The sequence below is a fragment of the Larus michahellis genome, chromosome 19 (assembly GCF_964199755.1).
Source record: "Larus michahellis chromosome 19, bLarMic1.1, whole genome shotgun sequence".
NCBI lineage: Eukaryota > Metazoa > Chordata > Aves > Charadriiformes > Laridae > Larus > Larus michahellis.
The window spans coordinates 7,756,725-7,784,115 of NC_133914.1; the positions used below are offsets into that span (position 1 = coordinate 7,756,725).

Genomic DNA, 27,391 nt, shown 5'->3' on the forward strand with positions numbered 1-27,391 from the left:
AGGTGTCGTTCAGGTTGGCGTGGGCGTGCTTGCAGGAGCCGCACTCATACCCAGCCTGCAGGTTGGTTTCTTCCTAAGAGCATGGCTCTGGGATTTTCTGAAGGACTGCTGTGTGGATCAGACACGCGTCAGTCATCCCTGGCGCTTTTGGCAGCCCTCCACGGGTACATGTTCTGCTGATGGCCTCTCCTGAAGCACCAAGCCCGGAAGAGCTGCAGTACGATGGTTTTCCTGAGGTGTGGAAATGAGTTTATTGTGTCTATTGTTGAGTTTATTGTCGAGTTTACTGTATGAGTTCATTGTCAGTGTCTATGTCAGGACCAAAGGTGCCAGCTCTGCTCATGGACTGAACAGCTGGGCTCTTGCAGTTGGTGCTGGAGAACTCACCATGCGTCCATGGGCACTGTCATGCAGGAGACGACCTCAGCCTGGCTTTGGGGTAATCGAATTAAGCTTGAGTATTGAAGTTCAGGTTTTTACTTGATTTTGTTCTGACTTTGCCAACAAATATTGGCATTGCCGTTTCTCTTGGAGCTCCCTGATCGCCCCTGTATGTCGTCTTTCACCCGCTGGTGCCTCCCCTCAGCCAGGAGCTTGAGTTTCAGCTCTGCTGATGCGTTTCTCGCGCCGGAGCTGCCCAGCTCAGTTCTCATCTCCCTTTTGTAGTTCAGAATTTCTCTGTTTTAATTCCATAGCTGCTTCACAGCTGATTAAAACAACACACAGTTACAACAGCTTTATTTTTGCAGTGGGCTGGAGAAGATGAGACTAATAGGGGGAGCACAGTAAACAAGAACCCAGGCTGTGCTGCAGCCAGTTTATTTGGAATAGGAGGTAGTGGGATGGGGACAGGAGGAAAACTGCTGATTTGGGAGGTGCAGAGGGTGATTATAGACTAATTTGGCATTTGTTTGTCCTCTGGAAGAGGGGATGGCAGGGAAAAGAGGGGTTGAAGGAATTACTGGGGAGAGTCCAGCAGAGGCTACGGAGATGCTGAGGGGCCTGGAGCATCTCTGTGCTGAGGAAAGGCCGAGAGCCCTGGGGCTGTTCAGCTGGAGAAGAGCAGGCTGAGAGGGGATCTCATCAATGCTCAGCAAGAGCTAAAGGGTGGGTGTCAGGAGGATGGGGCCAGGCTCTTCTCAGTGGTGCCCGGCGACAGGACGAGGGGCAACAGGCACAAAATTGACCATGGGAAGTTCCACCTAGACGTGAGGAGGAAATTCTTTGCTGTGAGGGTGGCAGAGCCCTGGCACAGGCTGCCCAGAGAGGTGGTGGAGTCTCCGTCTCCGGAGACATCCCAAACCCGCCTGGAGGCGTTCCTGTGCCACCTGCTGTGGGTGACCCTGCTCTGGCAGGGGGTTGGACGGGATGATCTCCGGAGGTCCCTTCCCACCCCTGCCAGTCTGGGATTTTATGAAGAGGTAGGAATGTGCTGGTCCTCCAAGCTCCAGCCATATAATTGGCAGCACGCGATGTTTATGGCTGCTTGTGCAGATGTTCCACAGCAAACACACAACTGAGAGATGAGGAGCTTATGAGCTGCTGTTCGGGGAGAAGTTTGCTTGGCTGCTGCAGTGGTGGCAGGCGTGATATCATTTTCCCTTATCCAAATGCTAGCCTTTGCAGTATTTTATAAAAAAAGATGCGTTACTCAGTTTACCCATTTGCTTTATAATGCTACCCAGTGGATACAAAGCAGTTAATTTCTTTGCTGTATGGGGGAGAAATTTAGACCTGGGGTTTGGGACTAAGTATATCTGTGTGCTCAGCACTAAACTGAGAATGACTTTTGCTGAGGACAACGATTCGGGCATCCTTGCTCTTCACAGCGCTGTCACTGTCTTTGTCTCTAATCCTGTGCCGGTCACTTATCTCTGTTTGTTTTGCCATCAGTAGAACGGGGACCGTGCTGCCCCCGGGGCGTTCCGGTGAATAAGTCCGTTGTGTTGCACGTCCCTAACACTGGTTGTGCCGGGTCTCAAAGCACTTTCCCCCTGCACTGAGGAATATCTGCACACATACGTTTATACTCTAAAAAGCGTCAATAACTGCTAAGTAATAATAGGAGTTAATGTCTCTGAAATGATGCTGGCAGCTGCTTAAAAACATTAAAAGATATTTTATATTGTATGCTTAGCAGAAGAGCCAAAGCAGTGTGAAGGAACTCTTAAAAATGCTCAATCTGATCAAATAATTTTCTTAATCGGATCGTTGGAGGGCGGCTCGTGGCATGCAGCGGGGCAAGGCAGAGCTTAGCCCTGCCTGAAGATCTACCCAGAAAGGCTGGAACTCTGTGGAAACGAGAATCCAGGGCACAGCTCCAGGTTTGAGAGCTTTTTGCTTGATTTTAACCAGTGTTCACTTGGTTTCTACCGTGACGTCCAACGTCCTGAACTCTCATTTTTCCAAAGTGGAATCTTTTTCCCTGACTTTTTCTGGCCACTGCTGTGCTTTGAGCTCATGGTCTTGTGCAGTGAACGTTACAGATCAACTTCTCCATCTTGAAGGAGCACCAGGCAGCTCAGAGCCCGTCATTTTGCATCTGAAGGTAGGAATGGTTTTCTCCTCTCTGATTGCTTTATATTTATCAGTGCGACGGTCACCTGCTGTTTTCTTGCCCTGAAACTCGGTCTCCTAGCTTCTCTCTGGAGCTGCTCATGGGCTGCCACCATCCTGTCTGCCCTGGGAAGTGTGGATCATTAGACAACTTTCTCACCTCGCTTATCCCCTCAGCAGGTTGCTCATGAATACATCGAGCAGTGCAGATTCCGCTGCGGATCCCTGTGCACCATCCATGGAGACCTCTTTCCTCTGCAGGAACGGCTGTTTGTCCCTACCTCTTCTAACCCTTGATTCATCCTATAGAAACCTTCCTTCTTACCCCATGGCTCTTTGGTTTTTATAAAAGCCTTTGGGGAGGATCTCAGAGGCTTCGTGGAAAGGCAGGCAGGCTGTGTCACATTCCTCCACGTGGCCGCTGACCAGTCCGGACTCCTCCAGGTTTGCAAGGCCGGGTTTCTGTTATAGGAGCTGTACTGACACTGACCGGGTAGCTCAAATTCCTCCTGGGAGGAGGAATTGGATATTGGATGTGTCATTGGATAAAGCCTCAATTTTGTTTTGGAAAATGTTTTAGCCAGATGCACTTTGTGGTTGGGTAAAATGAGCCACTTGGGTTTGGCAAATGCCAGGGTGAATGGGGCGGACGGGGAGGCGCAGAAGGGAAGCCTTGGTGATGCCGAGGTTTCTGGGCTGTGAGTTCTGGGGTTTGATTCATATAAGCAGATCCTGCAGGTCCGGAACAGGGGTTTTTCTGGTCTTCAGCTCCAGCAGTGCTGACTGCAATCTGCAGCTGCTCCTCTTCGCGGTCCCGTGTGGGGTTATGGCTAGAGGCAGGACGTTTGGGACGTTTTGCAGTACTGTTATTGGTCTGGCACTCCAGGCACGTCACGAAACCTCAGGCTGGCGGTGTGTTGCCTGGCGTCTCTGAGGTGTGTCGCAAGGTGTAGTGAGCGCCGGGGAAGGTTTCTAAGGTCCCGGGCTGCGCTGCCTTCAGAAAGTGCCGAGTGTAATTTCCAGTATGGTTTAGGGCACAGAGGAATGGTGTCTTGAGAACTGTAAATGTAAGACTTGCGCTAAAAGCAAATAGCAGTTGCTGGTATTGCTGTGACTCCTGAGACTTTTCTTTTTAGTTGGCTTATTTTTGTAAATAAAACAACCATAAAAATGCCACAGCTTGTGCCTATGGATGTACGGTGGCATCTGCAGTGCGCAGAGCTCATCCAAGTGCACATGCAAACAATGAAAATAAGAAAATTGCTGCTCCAAACCGTGCAGATTTCTAAGCCTTTAGGAAATGGGACACTCAATTACGAATGTTCAGAGCCTTGCTCAGGTTCAACAGATGCATAAGGCATTGCTTTAGTTTGAAGCTCTTCTTCATGTGCCTATGGATGTCCCGCGCAAAACCAGACATTGAAATGCAGCCTGATCATCAGGACGAGCAGGAGAGAGCAGTTTTAGGGACCATGGTTTTGCGTTTTTGTCTATCTAACCGCTCACTGGCCAGTGAGGTCTGGGAGGGGGTCAGCGAATAAAGCACCTCATGGCTTCCAGCGAAGGCAACAGCAAGTTTTAGTAGTCAAAAGCTGAAACTAGGCAAATCTTGTGTAAAAAGAACATGCATCTTTGGGAGTTAAGATCACTGATCATGAGAACATCTCGAACATGCCGAATCATGCAGCGCTTGGGTCCTCATGCTGTATTATTGTGTTAGATACATCCTCCAGTCTCTCAGCCTTAGCTCAAGCAGACATTTTAGGCTGGAGAGCCGGAATCCCTGCAGGAGATAACGAATTGTCAGAATAACTGCATTCTGACTTTTAAATTCCAGGATTTGGAGGATTGTTCTTAATCCCCGTCCTTGCAAGGAGCCTGGGTCTCCCACCCGTGCTCTGACCTTCCCTCCCATGTTACATCTGCCTAGCCGGCCAAGAGCTCAGAGGTACCAAATATTCAGCCTTCCCAGAGCCCATATTCGGGTCCCAGTCATGCTGGTGGTGGCCAGTGATGACGGTCTCTGCTTTGGGAAGAATTGCAGAGGTCTGAAGCTTTTACATCTGACTCTTGGACAGGCACCGAGCTCTGGTTCCCGCCCAGCTCCAGCCTTCAGGATGTCTAGGTTTGAACTGCTGCATCCAGGGAAGGATTCTGCCAGATCTCAGTAAAATTTCTGTTCTCTGGCAAATTTGCTGCCTTAAATGTGTCTCTCTAACCCACCTCTGTGGGTCATGCTTCTGACCGTGCAGTGCTGAAGAAGGGGCAAGGGGCAGCTGGAGCACCAAAAAGCCACTGGACGAGTGGCCTTCAGGGCATTCTTCATAGTGCCTTCAAATGGGTATGAGTGGCATTTTCGGTCTTCTCAGATACCCCATTAGTGGTATCTCTAGAGTGAAGGGGTGCGAGCGACAGTTGCATCTGGGAGTCCAGTAGCCCTTAGCACATAAAATGGAGATTTCAGGTTTTGTGGTCCAGCAACTGTTAGTAAATGCAGACTGTTAAATAGCTGGTGCATCCGAGAGAAAGGCAGGAAACCGTTCTCCAGCTCTTCCGTTCCATATTTTCCTACGTGTCTTGGCTTTGTTATTCTTATCCCAAGAACATAATTTTGTCTTCTTCAAGCTGTGACAAGCCTGAGATAAGCTGATGAGTGACAAATGCTGCTTTCTAATATTGGCTAACCCTCAAAGTGGGGACGGCAACTTTACGGAGCCTTCTGTAAATAAGAGTTGAGTCACAGAGCGGTGGGCAGGCGCAGGTGCTGCCGGTGCCGTGCGTCAACTGGCAAGGGAGGTTTTGTCATCAGGAAATAGAGCCAAAAGTCTCGAATTCTCTGTCAAGCCCCTTTGTTTCTGCAGGAAGCTCAGAACTCTTGTTTAAACTAATCCTTCAGTGATTAATAGCCCCATCAGTGGTGTCCGTCCTGTCTTTGGCTCTGAGTTCAGCAGCGTTTGATCCTGCATCTTCAGGGTGGTGTTTCTCGCTGCAGCCAAACTGCTCCGATGCCAGCCAGCCCATTCCTCTGTGTCTGCCTTGTGCTGGATGCCCGTATGACCCAAAACAAGACAGTTCAGCCAGCGGAAGACTTCTGTTGATCAGTTTTCTGTTCCGTTAATGAGCTGAAATGATTAACCACGAGTTCAGATCACAGAATAGTTCAGGTCGGAAGGGATCTCTGGGGGTTGCATGACCCAACTCCTTGCCTGAAGCAAGGCCAGCTTTGGAGTGGCGTTGGATTGCTCAGAGCTGTGAGCACCAGAGCGGTGGGGCAGGGACACGCTGCTTTCCTCAGTGACAGCAAACTCTTAATTTTTTAAGTAAGAGGGTCCCACTTGATTTTCTGAAAATTTGGCTCCTCTCAGTGGCTCACCGTGGGGTGAGGGCAGTGGTACAAGGCAGAAGGTGGGGACATCCCTGGTAGATGCTCACTGTTGGGCTGGCACCGTCACCAGCTGAATAAGGTGCCATAAATCGAAGATTTGGGCGGTTAAAGGATACGTGGGCAATGGTTTGCAGCTGCGAGACGAGCCTGATGCACAGCCGTTCCCACCGCTGGGGCTCGGCAGGCGGCGGGGTGGGTGCAAGCGGGGCTGAGTCGCAGAGTGGTTCAGGTTGAAGGGACCTCAAAGATCATCTAGTTCCACCCCCCTGCCGCGGGCAGGGACACCTCCCACTAGACCAGATTCTAGACCCACTAGGCCACTGCTCCTTGGCCGTGTCCTTGGAACATCAGGGGCTGAAATCCTGAAGGAAAGTAACAGGCACCTGGCAAAATCTTTAGGCTCCTTTAGTAAGTATCCAGTCACCTGGAAGTGGTTATAAATGCCTCGGTGACGAGCCAGCAGCATGGCCAGCCGTAACTCTGGGGTTTTGGGGCTGCGCCGTTGCTGTGCGGGTGCAGCTGGCGGGACGACTCTGCTCTGAAGTGGTCGGTGTCTCCTCGTCACGCCGACTGCATGCAGCTCGGCGCGTCTGGGAGGGGCAAGGGAAGTGAATTAGTGTGCGCCGGTGTTTTCTTAGGTTCTGGTTAAAATCAAACAAAAAGCCAGGCAAGTCTGCTGGATGGCGCTGGATTGTGGGATGATAAGACTTTGTTTCATTAAATCACTCCAGGTCAGAAAAACGTGCATTAAATCAGACTTATTGAAGCAGCCACAGGAAAAAAACATCAGTGCGCATTCAGCAATGTATTCACCGTCGTATTCAGCGACGCTGATGGGCACTAAGCAACAATCTAGGTCATTTTCTGTCTATTTACGCCCTGAGCTGGCTGCATGTTCAGATGGAACTCGGCCTGTCTCGTTGAACAGCGTTCTGGGCTGTATCATCTGTCCCCGCGGGAGCCGGGGCTGTGGCAGGGACATGCTGCCCGGGGTGGCGGGTCCTGGGGAAACTCCTCTGCCATGATGGAACGAAGGGAGGTCTCCTACCGCGGGGTCTGCCCCCACCGAGTTACAGGCTTTGATTGCCCTAAAACCAAAACTGATTCTTTAAGTCTGGCATATTCACGTTACCTGTAATATCTTTATGGCTGAAGTGGACAATAGATCTTTCTAGCATGTGCTGTAGCACAAAATGAAATAATGTTTTATTCTAAAACTACACAGCAAAAGCTTGCACACCAAGAGTTCCCCTGACATCGGTCTCCTTTTCCCTGTCCCCGGGATTTCTCTGCCATGTGGTTCCAGCCCAGGAGCCGAGGGTGCAGCTCAGCAGCTCTGCCCACTGCGTCCCAACTTCCCAAAGGCACCGTTTCCCTGGGCTTTTCACTAGTACAACTGAGGTCAGTGTTTGCTTCACAGCTTCTCTGTAGAATCTGCAATTTCTCTTCCAGGTTAGAGACACCCCGCTGCAGCACGGCTTGGTTTAGACACTTAGCGTTGGTGCAGATTGCAAACGAAATGCCCCCCGCATTGTTTTACATGTCCCTTTGATCTTTAAGAGTTTCTTTGAAGTACAGAGCGTTTTACCTGTGTTTACCCTTATTCTATCAACTCGTGGGATTCCAGTAAATCCTTGAATACAAATATTTCTCTGCTGAGATCAGCCGTGCACACGGAAGGCTGGAGGCGCAGCGATTCAGCGATGGGTGCCTGCCCTCTCTGTGCCATTCCCCTCCGCTGGCGCAGCTCGGTGCCACGCGTCCCCTCGAGCAGGTGACACTGTCCTGGAAAACCATCAACTGTAAGAAGCACTTGTGCTCTCATACTCCTTTTCTGGCCAGCAAAGTAGTCTTGCTGTTAATATTAACATCTCAAAAAAGGAGTAGTAAAACCCTATTTCTACCATGATTCTTTATATCTGCCCGACACAAAAAAAGACGTGACCTGGGAAGTAGATGGATCCCTGAATGACTGTGTACTTCTCCGCAGCATCTGATACAGAACCCTGATGCACAAAAGCGAGGAAATAAAACTAGAACACAAAATTGAGGGCACCAGAAATCTTGCCCTGCCCACGTGACAAGCAGAACGGGGCCGGTTCCTGGATGCACCGTGCACTGTGTCATCTGCTCCGGTGCAGAGCGGGTGTAAACCAGCCAAAGACAGCCGCAGGACATTCCGCACTTCACTTCTTGTGCAGGTCACTTGTAGGAAAGATGCAGGAGCTCAGTGTGGTAGGGCAGGGACAGCAGAGCTCATCATCTCACAGCAGCGAGTGGAAGCGAACGCAGGATTTGGCAGTGGCCGCGGTGGTTGTCGGAGCAGGTGGAGCGCTGCCCGGTGTTCCTGGCCCTTCTCTGCGGTAGCTGCTGACCTCTGCATCCTAAACATGCCCTGGACAGGTGGCCTTGCTGTGACACTGAGCTGGCAGCTGGGGGTCGGCTCCATCTGCCCTCCTGCCCCTGCAGGGCCGTCTTTGATGCTGCCAACGAGTCCGAAATGCCCGCGTGGGTGCAGGCTGGGAGTCCCGAGGGCAGCTGGGACCTGGAGGCGTGTGAAAGTCACCCGCCCCCGTGAAGTCATCGAGTCCTGCCATGAGGTAACACCAGCCCTGGTTTCGAGCTGCCTGAGTGAACTCGGGTTTCCTCAGGCCCGGCAGCCAGGCTCATGCCCAGGCTCCCTGGGGAGAGCACGGGGTGCCCCAGAGTCGAGGCTGGTGAATGGAGCCAGACCAGGAGAGCAAAGCAGGATCCTCCACTTCCAGTGGCTCGTTCACGTAAGGCCATGATAAGCTGCCACTGATGGGACCTTACCCAGATGTCCCCACACCAGCCATGCCGTTCGCTCGGTCTGCGCTTCGGTTAGCAGTGACACGGTTAACAGAGCCCACAGCCCCACGCCGGCAGCATCTCCTGACTCGGGGCTCGCTGCTGTCACCTCACAGCCCACTCACCTTCTCCAGACCCTTAGAAAGCTGGACTGGGCTCAGTTTGCTGCTTCGGAGCTGTCAGCGGGAAACAGTGTCTTTGTGCCAAGAGAATGAGTCCTTGCTCACAGTAACTGCTCATGAAACCCTTGCGAGAAAAACCTTAAAAATCACTTTCTGTACCCACAGTTGTGCCACTGCTAGGGCTGCGTGCCATCCTGCTATCAGTCTTCTTGTATCTACACTGTTTCCTTAGCCAAGATTTTCTCCTTAACTATAAAGCCCCTCCCTTCAGAAGGGTTTTTGTGAGAATTCCGAGCCCCCATGTTGAATACCCAGAGAGGTTTCCAGACCGGAGAAACAAGACATCCTAAAGGTCACTGTGCATTTTTCAAAATCTCAGAGGGTTTCGTTTTGTTGCTTTAGAGCAGAAGTTTAAATCTAAAGGAAGTACTGGTCTGCCAAGCTGGGCCAGCCCATCTCTGGCCTTTTGCAGGACTTGGGAAAGATGAATGACCAAATACGGGGGACTTATGGGCAAATATGCCATAAACCTGGTTTTGTCATGGAAAGCGTGAGAAGATAAGAAGGAACAGGCCGTGTGCTGGCACTTCCCTTACCTCTGGCAGTACACGAGAGGAGCAGGGCAGCTGATCCACTGAGATGAGCTGTTTCTCAGGGCCGGGAGCAATAGTCCTTGCAGGCACAGAGGATGGAGCCGGTACCTTCCACTGCAGTTCACTGGTAATTTAGGGACAGAGCAAATTTGACTTCTGCCTTGAGAGAGGGGATTTCCAGCACAGCGCTGGCTCTGTGACTGTCAGGCAGGTCTTGACTGATCCTTCCCCCAGGAACGCTTTCAGTGCATTTTACGCAATCGCTGGCAGGTCACCACTCGCAGAAGGAAGAGCTGTAGGTGCCAGTTATTTTCAGGAAGGAAGGTACGGTTGAAAGCGTGATCCTTCTGGAGTTCAGCCCATCCAGGCTAAGCCACAGTGTCCCACAGCTCGAGTGCTGAACCGAGGATCAGTGCGTTTGGTTTTTATTCTGCCGTGGAGAGCAGGAGCCTCCGTTCAGGGGGCCGTGAATACTCCAGGTTTTTCCATGTGACACTGTTTAAAGATGGAGGCTGCTCTTGTTTTGATTCTCGCCTGATTTAATTATATTTGCTTTTTCTCTTTTTATTTCAGTTGTGATTCCAAAGAGCCCTTTACCTGCCTCCGAAGTAAACTCGGAGAAACCTAGCATGCACAGTAGCACAAAGACTGTTTTGGGGCATCAACAAGGGCAAAGGCGTCGCAAAACAGGGAAGAAGCGTGGTCGAACGACCAAAGCGCTAATCCATCACCCCATGCCTACACCCTCCAAGTCAGTGGAGCCTTTGAAATTCCCCAGAAAGAGAGGCCCCAAGCCTGGCAGTAAGGTAAAAGCTGATGCTGATGCAGGCGGGTGAAACGTAGGTGCTGCAAGTTCTGCCATGGGATGGTGCATGCGTGTGTTTGTGCACGTTTGTCTCAGCCTCTGGCTGTGTGACTGCAGCAAGTAGGAGACCGAAGGGGTGTGTGGGCTGGGAATATCCCTCAGAGTCCAGCCCCAGAGCTCTAGAGAATGTCTGTATCCTAAAGATCATTTCCATCAAGAAACTGTGTCTTTGGAGCTGCATTAGCTGTGAAGTAGCATGGCAGATGCTGTGATCATGACAGGACGGCCAAACGGTGGAATAAGCTCTTCCATCCATCGTGTGTAGCTAGTCTAAGTCAAGCAGAGGTGGCAGATCCCAGGCTTGTCATTTTTTCAGGATTGTGGTTTATAAAACACACACGTATTGATTACTAGGTTCTTTGAGACTCCCCGTCATCACCATCAGAAGTGTGTCATGTTCCACAGTGCCTTGTCTGTTGGATGCAAAGGAGAGAGTGTAGTGATCATGGGTGGTGAAGGAGAGCAGGGATAAAGGGAGAAATATCTCCTCTTTTTCTGCAGAGGAAACCTAGGACATTGCTGAACCCAGCACCCACCTCTCCAACAACCAGTACCCCAGAACCAGACACAAGCACTGTGCCTCAGGACGCTGCTACAATCCCCAGCTCTGCCATGCAGGCTCCCACAGGTAAGGGTCTCGAACCACGTTCTTGCCAAGGTCGCAGAGTTAGGAGCAGCGCCACTCAGACAGCGACACGCTGAGATGCTCCCATTTCTTCCTAAACCCGTACACCAGCAAACCTTACAATTCCAGAGAGGCTGGCCTAATAGAGAGTGTGTCGGGAGAAAAAGAGAGGCAAAGGAGTTCAGATCAGCCGTTCGTTTATCTCTCTGTCCGTTTTGGAAATAATGAAGTCGTAGGAAGACTGCAAGTCCATCTGGTCAGTGCAGAGACCCCTTTCCCTCAGTTACCACATGCATGCTAGTGACTCCACTTCTCGTGGCCCGTCGTGCCCAGCGGCAGTACGGTGGGCAGCACCTCTCGTGACTCCCAAACCGTGCCGGGCACCGCTGCTGAAGCTACAGCAAGATGCAGAACAACTGCTGAACGACAGCGGCAATGATCTGTTCAGCTTCAGCCAGGATATTGAGGCAAAGAGGGACAAGAGGGAGCAGGGGAGGAGGAGGAGCGGCAGTGCAGGGTATACGCTCTGCGACAGCTGTGAGGTGTAGCTGAAGATGAGTCTGGGCAGGAAAGTCCAATGCAAAGCTGCTTTTTATATGTTCGGTCAAGCGCTGGATATGGGCTGAGCCCTCTGTTTCCCCAGAACATAATTGGCCAATCTTCAGAGGAACCTAAAGAACCCAGTTTCCCTAAAAAGTGGGGGCTGCGTTCCTTCCTCTCCTTTGAACATCGCAGGCACCTTACCTGGCTGGCATGGGAACCAGTTTGCAGCCTGCCTTTGGGAGCCTGAGTGCTGGGGAAAGCGTAGGAGAAACAGCAGGAGCTTGGAAAGCGAGTGTGAGGCAGGAAGATTTTGGTGGCGATTCCCCTCTGTAAGCGGCTCTGCTGTTAGGATGCAGACAGGCAGTCGTGGTGGATTGCCCTTTGTGAGCGGTTTGAGAGTCTTAAAATCTCAGCACCTCTCAGCTTGGATTTTAGGCATCTGTTTCTTGCTTTCTTGAGTGGGTTAATGGCAAACACATTTCTCATCCTGGCAGTTTGCATTTACTTGAACAAGAACGGCAGCACTGGGCCCCACCTAGACAAGAAGAAAGTTCAGCAGCTGCCGGACCATTTTGGACCAGCTCGAGCTTCTGTTGTCCTGCAGCAAGCAGTACAGGCCTGCATTGATTGCGCTTATCATCAGAAAACAGTCTTCTCCTTCTTAAAACAAGGCCACGGGGGAGAGGTCATCTCAGGTGAGAACTGGCCTGCAGCAGTTTGCCTTCAGAGATGTCATTGCAAGAATTCACTCCGTGGAAGATGTCTCTCCTGAAGCTTGGTGCAGTCATGGGCCAGGGGCAGACAGAGGATTTCTGTCTTCTCTTTCTTGCCAAACATCTGTGTCGGTGAAGCAACAGCTCGCGGCTGACTCAGAGCAGAGCAGTTGGCGTGGCCTCCAGGCAGAGCTGTGGAGAAGGCAGCGAGCAGCCCTGGTGTCAGCCTGGGCAGCGTTATCGTCCCCCAGCACTGCCCGAGCCCCCGGGAGGAGGCGAAACGGGTGGGATTTTCAAAACTCCTGACGGAAAGACGTGAAATACCCCGGGGTTTAATTTTGCCTTTAAGCCCGTGTTTACCCGGATGCTGGGAGCGCAGGGCCCTCCTTGAATGCCTTCCCATTCCCTCGAACGCAGCTTCTCGGGCGCCGCAGCCCCGTACCTGGCGCTGGGCGCAAGTAGACTGGTTTTAGCCTGTCCCGGGGAAGCGAGCTCGCCAGCGCTCAGCCAGCGGAAGGCAGTGGCTTTTGTTTGCTCTAGTCTAGACCAGCGATGCTGAGATACAGAAGCTGGCTGTGCAGCCCTGGGCGTAGCCTCCTGCCTTTGCTGGGGGTTTACGTGTTGGGCTCTGTTTGTTTCTGTCTCCAGCTGTGTTTGATCGGGAACAGCACACTCTGAACCTGCCAGCAGTAAACAGTATCACCTACGTCCTCCGCTTCCTGGAGAAGCTCTGCCACAATCTTCGCAGTGACAACCTCTTTGGGAACCAGCCTTTCACTCAGAACAGCCACATGCAGCGCTCACACGAGTACGACCACGACAGGTATCTACCAGGTAGGAGCTGGGGCGGGGGCGGCGTTGTAGGGACCCCAGGTGCTCCATGCCTTAACCCAGATTTTATCTTTGTCTCAGGAGGCAGGTTGTGTTTCAGAGCCCTCTCTGCAGGGTCCGTTGCATCACACCGAGTGTCATGCACGTGCCCGCAAGGGCTCTTTTTGCACAGGATTCAAGTTGCTGTATTTTCTGCCTGTCGGTCTGATTTCCATCTCTGCCTGTAGGTTTCCGCTCATCCGTGCTGTCTCCTTGTCGTCCCTCCTCTCCTTGTCCCCCAGTCCTTCCCGCTTCCTGTAATCTGGTTATAGTGACTTCATCCAGTTAGGAATTGAGGTGAAAGACTCTGCGTGAGAAATAGAAGAGTGATAACGTGTAGCAGGTAAACTGTAATTAGAAATGGAATTAAAACCTAGCAGAGCATTTTCCACAGCGGCTGTGGGTGTGCTGCCAGCAGGCGGCACATCCAGCCCTGGGTGAAAGCTTAGCCCCTTCGGGGATGATGCATCTGAGGCAGAGGTGGCTCTGTTTTTCTTGGCATGGCTAACGCTCCGCTGCGTTGAAGCAACACCCCCGGCAAGATAGTTCATGCCATGATGCAAATCGTCAGGCTGCAAAATTGCTCTTAAGTGAAAGCGGCAGAAAACAAGACGACCAATAGTTTTCCCCGCAGTGCTGGGTAGTGGCAACAGCTCCTGGGGTGGAAGCTGCCTCCCTGCCTGGCTGTGGGGCTCTGGGGGAGCTGCTGCTGTAGGAACGCCAGTCGTGGAGAGGACAAAAGCCATCTGCACCCTCTTCAGGTTGTTGACAAGTGTCTTGTGCTGATCTGCTCTCCTGTCTTGCTTCCTCCACTACCTTTCTGCCCCTTGAGTCAGCAAATAGCTGTTTGAGGTCTTTCCAGAGTTAATCCTTTGGATAATTATGGGTCTGATGAGAAAAGGAAGAATTTCTAATATAAAAGGATAAGCACTTAGGAAGAAGTCTGTAAGGAAAAGTTGCTAAGCGTGAAGCTTAGAGGCAACGGCCTAATGCCACAGTGCTCCATTGCATCCCGCAAAGCCCCCGGGCTCAGGAGAAGGGATTAGTGACAGTGTAAAGAGCCTGAGGATCTTGGAGTGACTGTCCTCTGCTTCCTCCATGGCTGATCTGCTGCCTGCAGGCTGGGGCTGTGCGGAGCCATGCTGGAGCCAGCAGCACCAGGAGCAGGGATCTGGGCTGTGCTGCAGGAAGAGGAGCTGTAGGGAGTGGGTTGGCTGCTGTGGCCTGTTCAGGAACAGCATGTCTAGTTACTGGTTACCCGTCTAGGGACCCCCCCCCAGTTAGAAGAAATCCCCATGTTTCAATGTGGAAGTACCCTGTCGTCATGAGATAGAGCAAAACCAGAATGGGAGGAAGAGGAAGAGGGTCTGGGCATGGTAGCAGGCTTGGATGGAGAGGGTCTTGTAGCTCGCACGCGTGGTTTCTAGCCACCATGAGATGTCAGTGGTGTCTGTGCTAAGAGCTGGGCTGCCTGGCAGCATGGAAGAGTATAAAGGCAGAGCACCAGATATGACACGTTGCTGAGACCTGCTCATCCTGAACTCTGCAGTGTTTGCAGGGATTAAAGAAAGATCCACCGCAGTCCAGAGAAGTGCTGACTCCTAGTCCTGTAGTTCGTACTGATGTCTCAGCGATTGTTGGGCATCTGGGCATCTAACATTTTTCTCAAGCACCTGAAAGAAGATGATAAACATTGTTATCTACACGTTACGTGGCTTCTGGTGAGGGCGAAGAAACAGTACCGGCGATTTTGAGAGGTTAGGGCTGGTCATGGAAGAATGAGGATGCAGTTGTACAGCAGCTTAAATCACACAAAGTGTCGAGGCTGCGTGGTCTCACCTTCAGCTCTGTGTGTCCTGTCTTGTTTCCTCATGGATGCAGGTGCTCATGTGCCCGAATGGGCCTGGTTCTTCCAGAAAACGATCCCTGGTTAGCACTGGGAGCTGCTCTCAATTCCCAGAACAAACTCGCTTTACAGGAGCATCACTGCGGATGCCATGGAGCATTCGTGCGTGTGCTTGGGGCAGAAGAAGGAAGGTCTGCAGCAGCCCTTGGGTTGGCTGCGTCCTGGCATTCTGTTTTCCTAAGTAAGGCATAATCATGGAAATAAGGGGAAACGGATTAAGTTATACATCAGGAAACAGTGGATTTGCAAAAAAATGGGAAGTTGATTGCAGTTAATAAGAACAGGGATGGGCTGTGAAATGTTGTGAACAGGTAGATACGACATGGAGCCATCTGAAAGCACCGGACTGGAGGCACGTTCTGGACCACTGAGCGTTGGGTCCTGTTATTACAGGCACGACAGCACACGCCGTTGCTTTCATTAACTCTGGAATTGGAGATTTTGCTTTTCCACTGGAGGCTGCTCCAAGGTTCTTTGATGAGTTTTTAGAAACTATGTTGTAGTTTCTAGCCCAGATTTATTCTTGGGCAACATGGTGTCCGTCTGTCCTTGTCTTTACGTTGTCGTTTAGCTTAGTTTAGTTCACCTTCTTCTGGGAGCAGTTAAGAGAGCAGTCGTATCCTTCAGGGGAGCTCGCCTTTCGGCTGCCCTGGTGAGAAAGGTCTCTGCTCTCCTCATCTAGGGTTGATTTGAATTAAACTTCATGAGGCGACCAGAGTGCCACCCAGCACTCTGGGGAAGAGCTCATGAGAACCTGGTGCCACAGCACTGGCACCACCGCGCACACAAGAAATGTCTGTGGAAGCCGCTTTTCGTCACTGTATCCTTGTAGCAGGTGATGATCAACCCGTCCTGGTCGCATACCCTGTTCTTCTCATCCATTATTGTCAACTGCAGGTTCCCAGCTCATGGGACAATGCTTCAAGTGCACATCTGCGTTTTACTGCTGGATTTACCTCCTTTCTGGTACTCTGTTCTACATGTATTTTTTCGGCTTTATCTGGCCTCACGTGGGAAGACTTCGACAGATTTCATTAGTGAATCTCTAAAATTTGTGCAAAGTTAATACCAAAAATATTAAATTACACTGGACTCAAGAATGATCCTTGAGAAAATTGGTTAGCCATTGCTCTCCAGCCTCATGGTCTTGCTCAGTGCTCTGCCGAATGCTTTTCCCCTCAAATCAGATGTTTGTGCGTGGAACAAAGCTTCTGGTATCCTCATGTTCTCCGTATCAAATGCCTTGCTGAATTCCGGGTAAATGAGATTGACCGCTCTGGCAGATCAGTTGTTTTCCCAGGATGAGGACACTATTGGGTTAGTCTCCTCTGATGAATGCCTGCCGTGGTATGTGCCCTGTGTAACTGCAGGATTTTACTTACCCATTCCTTCAGAACCTCCTACAAGCCTTGTGGTACTGCTGAGGTCAGACATGAGCATTTCATTGCCAAAATAATATTTTGCCCTTCTTATTTAAATGTTAGCACTGTCTTTCCAGTCACTCTGAGCAGTGCGTCATTGAGTTTTGTTAGAATTTGCTGCAGCAGACCCAGGGTTTCACGTGCGCCTTCTTTCCTAAGTTACGTTTTGGCTTCCACTGCACCCTCACGTCCCCAGTTGGAGTATGTTCAGTCATTTGACTTCCACTCCTTAGTCAATGGTGCGTATTTTCATTCCTGTCCCCTTTCTTCCATCCTTCGAGCTTTGCCCCGGTGTTCAGCGTGGCTGCGACTGGAAGCGAAGGGTGGCATTTGTTTGACTGAAGGCCAGGTGGGTGTCCCAGAGGCATGGACACCCGAGCTAGGTGAGTAGGCACGCTCTGCGTGGGAGGAGGCACCGGTGCGGTCACTGCAAGTTACAGCACCCTAAAGTAGGAGCTTTGGCCTTGACTTTGAGTTGATGAGATGAGGTGACCAGTCTCTCCCTGACTGTAGAGGCATCCATCCTGCCGTGGGATGGCCAACAGCACAAGCCTGGGCATGGGCAGATGTGCTCCTCTTCTTTTGCGTTTGCAGGCAAGGACAACCTTTTTTTCTTTTTTCTCAGTCTTTACCTTTCTGCACAGCATCCTCTCGCTTCATTTCCATGCACTTGTTACTTCTGTAGCTGAACACGTGGTCCCGCCTTTTCCTTTGCACTGTGTCAAAAGACAGAATGAGTTTATAAAGTTCACTTTGTCCCTGTACTCGCCGCCCTCTGAGGTGTACGGCTCCATGCTGAGCAGGTCCTTCTCATCTCCAGTAAACGATCTGCTTGTTCTCAGCACCCTTCTCCAAGTCAACATTTATCCATTTATTTAGATTCGAGGGCTTTTCCTCACAGATTATTTCCTCCCTGATCATATGCATTCATGAGGTTTATGGCATCTTTGGAACTGAAGGTATTTTCTTTTTTTTCCTGATGATCCACGTCACGACTGCTGAGTGCAGCTCTATGCATTACTCCATTTCTTTAGTTTCTTAAAATTTGTCCTTTAAAATCAGAGACCCTAACTACAGACCTACTTTTGGGTTATCCTTCCATTGATATACACTGACGTAACTTCTGATGCCCTGGGTTACCTTCTACAGCCTGACCTTCTGTGTTTGCATTACTTTGAAAACCAACCCAAAACAAAACCTAATGAAACCTTTAAAAAGCATCATCTTTTGGTGTGGTTCTGTGACTGTTTGGTGAAGAAGGTCATGCAGTGTTACATGTAGAGATATCCAGAGACATTGCTAAGAACATTTCTTTCCCGCCTTTGTCTGGGCAATGAATGTTTCTTACAGGGACTCGTCCCGAGGACGGTATTTTTACAGATTTCTAATGATGTTACAGTGATTTTTGATCAAACCCGTATGGAGTCCCAGGGCCTCAGTATGAGCAGCTGATCGTTTCCCCAAAGAATTTTGGTAAAACAGATATTTTTCTCTACCTTTATATTTCTCTTTAGTCAGCTAAATTGTGACCGTCTGATGCTTCCCACCCATCCGTACCTTTGTTTCTTTGTTTGGCGTGATGCATCTCCCCTGGTGTCCGGTCCCAGTCGCTCCCCGCCGTATTTCCGTCACCCCTCCAGCTCCCGTCCCTGCCCTGCACCGGCAGCTGGGGCTGCTCCCTGCTGTTGCCCAGCTCCCGGCATCTGTCTACGAGCATTTCACCCCTCTCCCCACACGCCTGGAACGCTGCAGGCTCACACGTGTCACCCACGCTCGGGGCAGCTGGAAGGAGCCACCCAGGAGCACTGGTGGCCCGCGTGGGCAGGCGGCGGCTGGTGGGCCACCTCCTCATTGCTTCCCAGGTGACCATGCCTTGTCCAGACGAGCCATGGTCTGCCACCCACCGTGTCGCTTGCCTGGCTGCTGCCCCCATCCCTGTTAGCACTTCCATTCCCTGTGTTCATCCACCCACTGACACTTTGTGTGCAGCCTTCAGCCGTCTGAGAGGAGATGTCCCGCAGCCCAGCCCAACGTCTCCTCTGCTGCGGTACAACACGGAGATCCCCAGCCTGGGGAAAGCATTTGGAGAAGAGCAGCCGCAACAGCTGGGGCGCTCGTGGGATCCATTTGGGGAAAGATTGAAAATTTGAGTACGGTTTAATCAAGCACTGTGTATGGCACAGAGTGTTTGCTAATCATCCAAGGGTTGTTTGCAAATCGTCCCAGGGTTACGTGCGTCTGAAAGGGGAAGAGTGGGGAGGAGCAGGATTCGTGCGGGATGAGCCAAGGGGTAGAATGAGGAGAAAAGGAATTAAGTCAATCAAAGGCAATATTTGGGGTGAAATACGGCAAAACATGGCTAAGATTCTTTGCTAGGTTTCTCGCCACCCTTTTTTCTCTGATAAAATTTGCAAAGCAAAATATAAAATGTTAAGCAGTGACGGATGTGCTGGATTGCAGTTTTAACAGGCTGTTACCAGGCTGGCGATGCACGCGAGTCCCAAGTGACTCTGGCAAGACTGAATTTGCCAGAAAGTCTCCACTCCTAAATAGGGCTTGTTCTCTTTTCCTAGACAGAAGCAGTTCGTTAGACGGCACTCTGCAGGGACCAGGCCGGGGTACAAAGCGATATTCCCAAGATTCCCCTCCATACAGTGCTCCTCTCTCCCCCAAGTTACCAAAGAATGACCGTCACCCTTTGGAAGGTGAGCACAGCGTCTCTTCCCAAAGCTGGCTGTTTATAGCAACTTGTAATGGATACAGCAGGATTAGATTTGCCGTGCTGAATCAAGCCGTGGGTTTAGGAAGTCTGCTTTGCTTTGTCTCTGGCATGGGTCGGTGCTTGGTGTTTCAGAGAGAAGTGAAGAAACCACTCTGTGCCAAGGCAGGTTCCCCAAGCAGTTGTGTAAGGCATGTGGAACGCAGGGAGAATTCCTTCTAACCCTGATAGTCATCATCTAATACCGTATAATCTGGGATTTCATTACCCGTATTTTAGCTTCCATTGCTATGCGTGGTATTAATGGTCATAAAACTGTCCAGTTGCTTCAGTCAATCTTCCCCTGAATTTTTCCGTGCTGGTTTGCTGCAGTGTATTGTACAGATGCTGATGTGCAGCTGTACGGCCAGGAACCTGCTGCCCTTTCCCAGGATCCCATCTTGTTCCTCACAATCCCCCCCTAAATAGCGGAGAGGGTCTCCCCAGCATGTGCTCCACCAGCTAAACCAGATCAAATCAGATCCTGCAGCGCTGCTGCTTCCTGCAGTGTCCATCGGGTAACGCTGGTGCAGATGTGCTGTGCCACGGTCTCAAGAGCAACTGCAGAAATGTCCTTTTGGTATGTCGGCCATAGGCGTCCCTTCCATGTGCGGGTGGGAGATTTCCAGAGGTCCAGGTAGCTGGAGGACTACCCGAGCCTGAGCAGGAGTCTTCAATAAATACACTTCCACCTTCCCCTTTGTTTTCAACTGCAAACACTCCATGATGCAGATTGGAGATTCAACCTTACTGAAGCCTTTTAATTAATTGATGGTGAAATCTGCCAAGGTGTTAGTCTCAATTCTGTGTAGTACGTCCCTGAAAAATTGCTGGAGACTCTTGGCTGGGCTCACAGTTCAGTGGCTTTGTGCTCTGTTGCTGTCCCTTTAGAATCACCATTTCCCTGGCTCTTGCGGAGTTTGCTGGACTTGGGTTGTCAACCCCAGATCCGAGAGTGCACAGCCTCCCCTGCGCTGGGGTGTAGTTTCAGTCTCGGTCCATCGCTGTGCCCTGTGCTCTTCAGGATGACTGACCCCGTATCTAAGCACAGCTGATCTGAACTTGCAGCCTATGATGGACAGTTTCTAGTGGCCTTAGTATCTACATTGATTAAAATTGTAGGTTTGTCACATAGCTGAAGTGAAGAACAAGGTGACAAGGTCTGTCCCTGCATATTGACAAGTCAAAAATTGTTGCTTGAGGCCCACTTTGTTTCTCACCTCTAGGTACACGTCCTTGCCTTGGCATTACTCTCTAATACATCAACCACTGCACTTAGGGAACCTTTAGCGAAGCCTGTCAGCTCCTCCTCTACCAGCAGGAACATGCAGTGTTCGGCCTGTTCTTGAAGTGCGGTGGTGTGCTTTAAAGATTAAGGTGCCTTGGTTAGGTGGTGAGTATTGTACGCTCTTTATGATGTCAGTGAAGAGAGAAGGCTTGCGTGATGGGTAATTCCACAGAGGAACCTACGTCAGGTTGTCTACAAGACTGGTTCTTAGGCTACTTCAAAGTCTACTCAGTTATCTCTTGGCTTTTGAATGGGACGTGACATCTGGATGCCCAGAGTACTCCAGCATCTTCAGTAGAAGTAAAGACAAGTGGGCAGAAAGTGTGCCTTCATGGGACAGCAGTGCTCCAGTTGGTGTGTCGACTTGCGACAGCAACTTGGTCTTGTTCCTGTTCTTGATCCAAGCAGAGGGCTGTACAGGGCAGGAAGAAATGAAGTGAAGTTCCAAATTCCATCTAGAAACTAATTTTTATCACAGAATCACACAGAATCACAGAATGGTTCAGGTGGGAAGGGACCTTAAAGATCACCTAGTTCCACCCCCCTGCCCTGGGCAGGGACACCTCCCACCAGCCCAGGTTGCTCCAAGCCCCGTCCAACCTGGGCTTGAACCCCTCCAGGGATGGGGCAGCCACAGCTTCTCTGGGCAACCTGGGCCAGGGGCTCACCGCCCTCACAGCCAAGAATTTCTTCCTGAGATCCAACCTAAATCTCCCCTCTTTCAGTTTGAGGCCGTTACCCCGCGTCCTATCATTACACTCCCTGCTCCAGAGTCTCTCCCCAGCTTTCCTGTAGGCCCTTCAGGTACTGGAAGGGGCTGGAAGGTCTCCCCGGAGCCTTCTCCAGGCTGAACCCCCCCAACCCTCTCAGCCTGTCCTCACAGCAGAGGGGCTCCAGCCCTCGGATCATCTGCATGGCCCTCAGCTAAAGCTTGTTCATCCCCCTCTACCTTGAAATGTAAGTAAAAGCAGGAATGTTTGCATTTCACAGCGTATATTTTAAGAATCTGAGCCCGAAATACTCCGATATTGAGTATTTCTCGAGCAAGGAGGTGCATCTTCTCATGGAGATAACTCCCCCAGCAGAGCGTGCTCTGATTTCAGCAGTGTGGCAGACACCAGTACCTGAGCAGTTTCCTGTTTGCCAAATTGAAGGCAGTGAGTAGCAGTGGGAAGTCTTTATGCATCGTGCCTTTGGCAAGAAGTCAGAGAGATTGAGGAGTGGATCTCGCGTCTGACGTTGTTTTTCCTCTCGCATCCAGTGGCATTTTTGTAGCTTTTTGCTAAAAAGCTGCAGTTCCAGCACAGTGGGGACCTGCTTTTCAAAGGCTATCATTTGTTGGAAACAGTGGGTGTTTGGTAGTTGTGCAAATCAGATTTATGCTTGTGGCCAAACTCCGTGTTTTAGCAGTAAAACGACCCTCTTGAATCTATAGCACTATTTGTTTAATTAAACTTTGATTATCTGCTCCCTGCCTCTCCACCACTAATCGTGGCTTGTTTTCCTACGATGCTCCAAACGCAAGTCTTATTTAAAACTAGCAGGTTTTATAAGAAAATCTACCTAAGAATTAACCACCTCCTCCTCACTCCAAAGCTGATTATCAAGGGCGAGAGGATTCTGGACAGTGTCTGTGCCTGCAGGCAGCTGGTGCCCTGCCACTTGTAGAAGCACGGTGTCTTCTGCTCCAGACGATTCACAGGGCTGGGAATCATTCCCTTCTTGCCTTGTTTCCCTCTCCTGTTTCTGGAGGTGTCGTTCACTTGAGCGCTTCTCTTTGTGTTTGTATTTTTAAGAAAATCCTAAATCTCTCTTGCGTTGACCCTACCAAGAAGCCTCCAGCTCTGCTGCAACACTTGCAGCACAACCAGGCGCTCACCAGTCTGGAGAACGACACCTGAGGGTGAACACACGGCTTCAGTTCTACCTTTTGAGCAAACCCAAGCCGTGCTCCCCAGTTGTCTGGCCTCATCCTCCTCTTCGGATGTATGATCCTAAGCACGTGTGAGAACATGATCGCATATCTGAAGAATGCATCACAGTGCGTTCACATCAGAAGAACGACAGTTATTGTTAGGTTAAATATTTTCCGAGGGTGAGTTTTGGATCCTTAGCGTTGCACCGATGTGAACGTGTGCACGGGGCCTCCCGAGCTGTGGTCTTTGCTAGCTGAGCCCCGAAATTCCTTCTGCTGACACAAATCCGCTCTGTGTGAGCTTTGGGCTCTTCACAAGCAGTTGGACACAGGCGTTTGCCTGACCCAGCACATCTGAGGCGAGTGTCCCGGGGCTTCCTGGCACGTCGAGGCTGCGCATCACCTCGCAGAGGGTACTGGCGTTTCCTGGAGGATGGGGATGTGCAGCACAGACCTGTTGCCGTTCCCACAGCCGCTCTCCTGTCGCAGAGCACCCAGACCAGTGAAGAGGGCTGTGCCCCCCGACCCCTCTCGTGCCTCTGCACTTCCCCAGGAGTCAGAGCTCACCCTTTTGCAGAGATGTTTAATGGGAAGAGGTTTGGGGCTTCAGCAGAACTGTCCTGTTGGAGAGCAAACCAAATGTAGTTACTATGAAGAAGCACCTTGGAGAGACAGGTGGGGGAGAGCATCTGTCGTTCATCCCAGCGGCCAGCCCGGCCCAAACCATCACACTCCTATAAAGTGCCACTGGTGTAAGTCACATCCACTGTGGGCCTAGCCAAGGAAACTCTGTCCACCCCTGGGCCAGAGCGGCCAGCTCGGTGCTGGGTCGGCATCCAGTCTCGTGCTGAAACGGGATGGTGGGAAAGCGGTGCGGGAGCGAAGGAGGAGTACAAAGTTCCTCAGGAATAGTCGCGAGTCAGAAAGCCTCCTTTTAGGCAGAGAGAGCAGGTGAAAACACAACCACTCGCGTGGGAGCTAGGGACACGCGGGCCAGCACACAGCACAGGGCACCGGCGGAGTAACCGTCTTCACAGCAGCACCGTTTCTACAGGAGGTTTTCAGGATGTGCTGCTGGTTTCTGAGGGTGTCCCAGAGACCCTAAAAGCAAAAAAAAAAAAAGGCAGAAATGCCTCAGATGCAGCGTAACAAAGCCCATGAGATGCAGGTGATAACCTCACAGCTGCTTCACTGGATTGCCAAACATCTAGCCAAGGGGGACCGTTTTGTAGACTTGGGAGGTGAAGCCAGGGAAGGTACGAGCTGGCTGCCTCCAGCTGAACTCGCCTCTGAGATCTCTGCTCAAACACAGACAGCGGAAGCACTGAAACCAGAGGATCCCAGTTCACAGAATGGTCCCGTAGTTCATAGAAACCAGATAAAACAATGTGCCTCCAAGAGAGGTTGCCCTGTTTGGTGAGGCCCAACCTCTGCAACACTCAGGTACTTCAGGCTCTGGCATCCTGCATCTCCCTGCAGTGGAGCATGGCAGCAGCAGCTTCCCAGGAAAGTTTGGGAAGATCTCACCAGATTTTGGGTCTCATGGGCTGCAGTATCGACTCTGTGCCCTCACCGCCATCCGGCTTCAGCACAGCCTCGCTGTCCTGGCTTCTCACCTGCTGCTCCCGCGGTCTGGGAAGGCCCAGGGAAGAAGCCCAGGGCCTGGCTGGGGCATTCCCTCCATTTTCTTCATCCTTGTCACCTACCATGGTGTTTGAGTGGCAGTAGCTCAGGACTGTGAGCTGATCCAGGGTCTCTCTGGATGCTGGTAGAGGAGCTCCAGCTCCCAGCCTAGAGTGCGCTGGCAATACCCCTCCTTGGAGCTGCTTTCTTCTGGGGCTGTATGAACCTGCCAGGTATTTCATAACAAAGAACGCAGGTATTTGGGGATGACTCATGAGGCATCAGGTCCACCTGGAGCGAGACTAGGTTGCGTGTGCCGTAGTCAAATCTACAAACGCGTGGCCCTAGGGTGAAGCTGTCACAGTATAACGGCGAAGAGAGATCTCGCTGGCTCAGCCAACACAATATATCACCCCGGATAGTTTCCTCAGCCCCTCCATCCTAATACTGCCATTGGCAGCTGAAAATTAAATGTGTTTCTGGAAGAGAAGGTGAGGAAGCCAGTCACGCACTGGGAGAGGCCTCTGCCCTGTCCCTCCTGCGCGCGTCCCAGCAAAGGGTGTTTGTTGGTCACCGACTGGGTTAGGCAGCGACGAGGGGCCCCGCAGGAGGTCAGGAGGAGTGAGCAGCCCGTCCTCAGCACCTTGCTTTGGGGCCAGAGGGTCAGCATGGCCTGAGAGCGTTGCCGGGCCATGACCGTGCAGCTGAGCCGCTCCGAGGAGCCTCCTGCTCCTCCTGCTCTGCGTGTGTGCCACTGCCCGGGTTGCAGCAGGAGCCTCACTGAACTTCCCCCTGGTCCCAACCGCCTGGTCCCTTACCTGGCTAATGCCGATCGTGTGCGGCCAGTCCCCCGAATCTCGGGGAGCCTCCTCTCCCCGCTCAGGGCTGTTGTGTGAGTCCTGTGTCTGTTGGCATCCAGGACGGGTGGCCCTCCAGCGCCTGCCCCCGCGGTGCCCCGCTGCCACCAAAGGGCCTCTGGAAGTGGTAAGGACACGGGACCGCAAGCCAGAGCTGGTGGTGACATTAACAGGGTAGCTGTTGCTCCAGTGCGGGTACCAACCATTGCCACTGCTGGCTGGTTGGACTGGCCAGGCAAACACGAGGCTGCAGCACTTCAGCAGTGCCCGGTGTCATTTCTGTGCTTCCCAGGAGGCCACCGACGCGGTGGTCCCAGCCTGCGCCCGTAGCCACGCGCGAGCGCTGCCCGTGCTGCCGTTCTGCTTTCTGCCGCCGAGCGGTGACTTCGGGCTGCGTGGCGTTCGGGTGCACTGACTGCAGCTTGGTGCGTTCCAGGTGAAACCTTTGTTCTGGGAGACGGGCTCCCAGGGCCCTTGGAGCCTCGCCTGGACCCCATGGACTCTGCCTTGAACTCTGTCAATTCATCCAGCCACAGCAGGAGCTCCAGAGACTATCGCCTGCAAGGATACAGGCACCTGCACCAACCCTCTAGCCTCAGCCAGGGCAGCACCTCTGCCTTGCGTAGGCTTAGCTCTGGGGGTAAGAGAGTTACGAAGCCAGCCCTCCGATTGTAAACTGGGCAATAACGGGCTTTTCTAACTCCAGTTACACCTTTCTAACTTCAGCAAGTACCAGAGACTGGCTTCTACACTGTTAAACAGGTAGTCGGTTAGGTGTAACGGTAGCTCTAGAGAACGTGGCAGATGGGCGGGTGGAAATACGGAAAGGTGACGCTTGCGGGGTCACTTGTGCGGCGTGGTGATGAAGTGGGACCCGGAGGCCAGTGGGTAGGAAGGATTAGGCAGGAGCTGGATTTGCGAGCATGAGCGGGGGGGCTGTCAAAGCAATAAACAGGTGTCTGAGTCCGCGAGGATGGCTCGGGAATGGCCGGGGAGCCAAGAGCTGGCCGATGGGGCTGGGGGCTGGGCGGGGGGGACGGGGGGACGGGCGAGTGGCTCCGGTCTGTGTGGAGGAACAGGGGCAGGAGAGCTGGTCATCGCAGTAAATCAGCACGTGTCAAACCCAGGTGCTTGCAAAACAAGGTGTAATTTTAGGTGCACGGCATCAGTAAAAGCCTCTAAAAATGCTCAGGCTGCTGATGCCTTGATGCGTCTGCCTCACGCCGCATCCGTGTGTGCGGGCAGAGAGCTGGAACAACGGGCCGTGCCGACACCGGCACACTGGGAGCAGGACTTCTGTTAGCTCGGGCGGTGCTTCAAGACAACAGAATGTTGCGTATGGGCTCAGTCCATCAGAAAACGCAGCCGATGAAAACATAGAACAGCTTTGCTGTGTTAAAATGGCTAAAGGTGGCGTTCGGAGCCGGGGGGAGCGAGGGGAGAAACGGTGCGTGGGGAGAGAAGTGGGGATGGAGGATTGTTTTCTGCAAAGGTGGGAACCATCACAGAGCGGGGGGAGCAAACTCAACTGAAGGGGGGCACGGGGAAATGGGAGCTTAGTGTGAGGAAAAGGGCTCAGTATAGAAGGCTGCCCCAACAAGTCAGGCCTAAGGATGCTTTGGTGCCAGACCTGTACCGCAGGAATCTCTCGGGCACGGCCGGGACGTGCCCTTCAGCTTGTCTCTGCCGTTGCTGGGAGAGAGGACACCGAGTGGTGGCCCAAGGGGGAGCGAGTGCTGGGGCGATGCTGCGGGGACACCCCGGGTAACGGCTGCTGTCTTGCAATGCCCCCCAGGCTCAGACAGATACCTTGGATCTCGAGACGTCTCTCGGCTCACCAGCCGCGACCCCTCGTCCTGGACGGTGGAGGAGGTGATGCAGTTCATACGAGAAGCGGACCCACAGCTGGGCCCCCACGCTGACCTCTTTCGAAAACATGTAAGTATGTCTGTATATCACACAATCCCAGACTGGCAGGGGTGGGAGGGGACCTCTGGAGGTCACCCAGTCCAACCCCCTGCCAGAGCAGGGTCCTTGCAAAGGCTAGCATTTGGATAAGGGAAAATGATGTCACGCCTGCCACCACCGCAGCAGCCAAGCAAACTTCTCCCCGAACAGCAGCTCATAAGCTCCTCATCTCTCAGTTGTGTGTTTGCTGTGGAACATCTGCACAAGCAGCCATAAACATCGCGTGCTGCCAATTATATGGCTGGAGCTTGGAGGACCAGCACATTCCTACCTCTTCATAAAATCCCAGACGGGCAGGGGTGGGAAGGGACCTCTGGAGATCACCCAGTCCAACCCCCTGCCAGAGCAGGGTCACCCACAGCAGGTGGCACAGGAACGTCTCCAGGCGGGTTTGGGATGTCTCCAGAGACGGAGACTCCCCCACCTCTCTGGGCAGCCTGTGCCAGGGCTCTGACACCCTCACAGCAAAGAAGTTCCTCCTCATGTTTAGGTGGAACAGCCTATGGTCAATTTTGTGCCCGTTGCCCCTCGTCCTGTCCCCGGGCACCACTGAG

General features: G+C 52.1%; 1 protein-coding gene across 12 annotated transcripts in view; it reads left to right on the forward strand.

Annotated features, from left to right (window-relative positions):
- The window catches only part of SCMH1 (Scm polycomb group protein homolog 1), an 81,685-nt gene that overhangs the window by 48,787 nt on the left and 5,507 nt on the right, over positions 1-27,391 (forward strand). For 7 of the 12 annotated variants that reach the window (XM_074562701.1, XM_074562702.1, XM_074562706.1 and 4 more), the window contains 7 exons: positions 10,059-10,291; positions 10,852-10,978; positions 12,013-12,213; positions 12,880-13,065; positions 19,002-19,133; positions 25,306-25,509; positions 26,665-26,807. In XM_074562701.1, coding sequence (XP_074418802.1) covers positions 10,059-10,291; positions 10,852-10,978; positions 12,013-12,213; positions 12,880-13,065; positions 19,002-19,133; positions 25,306-25,509; positions 26,665-26,807 — 1,226 coding nt within the window. The remainder of the gene's footprint in view (positions 1-10,058; positions 10,292-10,851; positions 10,979-12,012; positions 12,214-12,879; positions 13,066-19,001; positions 19,134-25,305; positions 25,510-26,664; positions 26,808-27,391) is intronic. The other 5 variants (XM_074562711.1, XM_074562712.1, XM_074562707.1 and 2 more) reach the window with 3 other exon arrangements.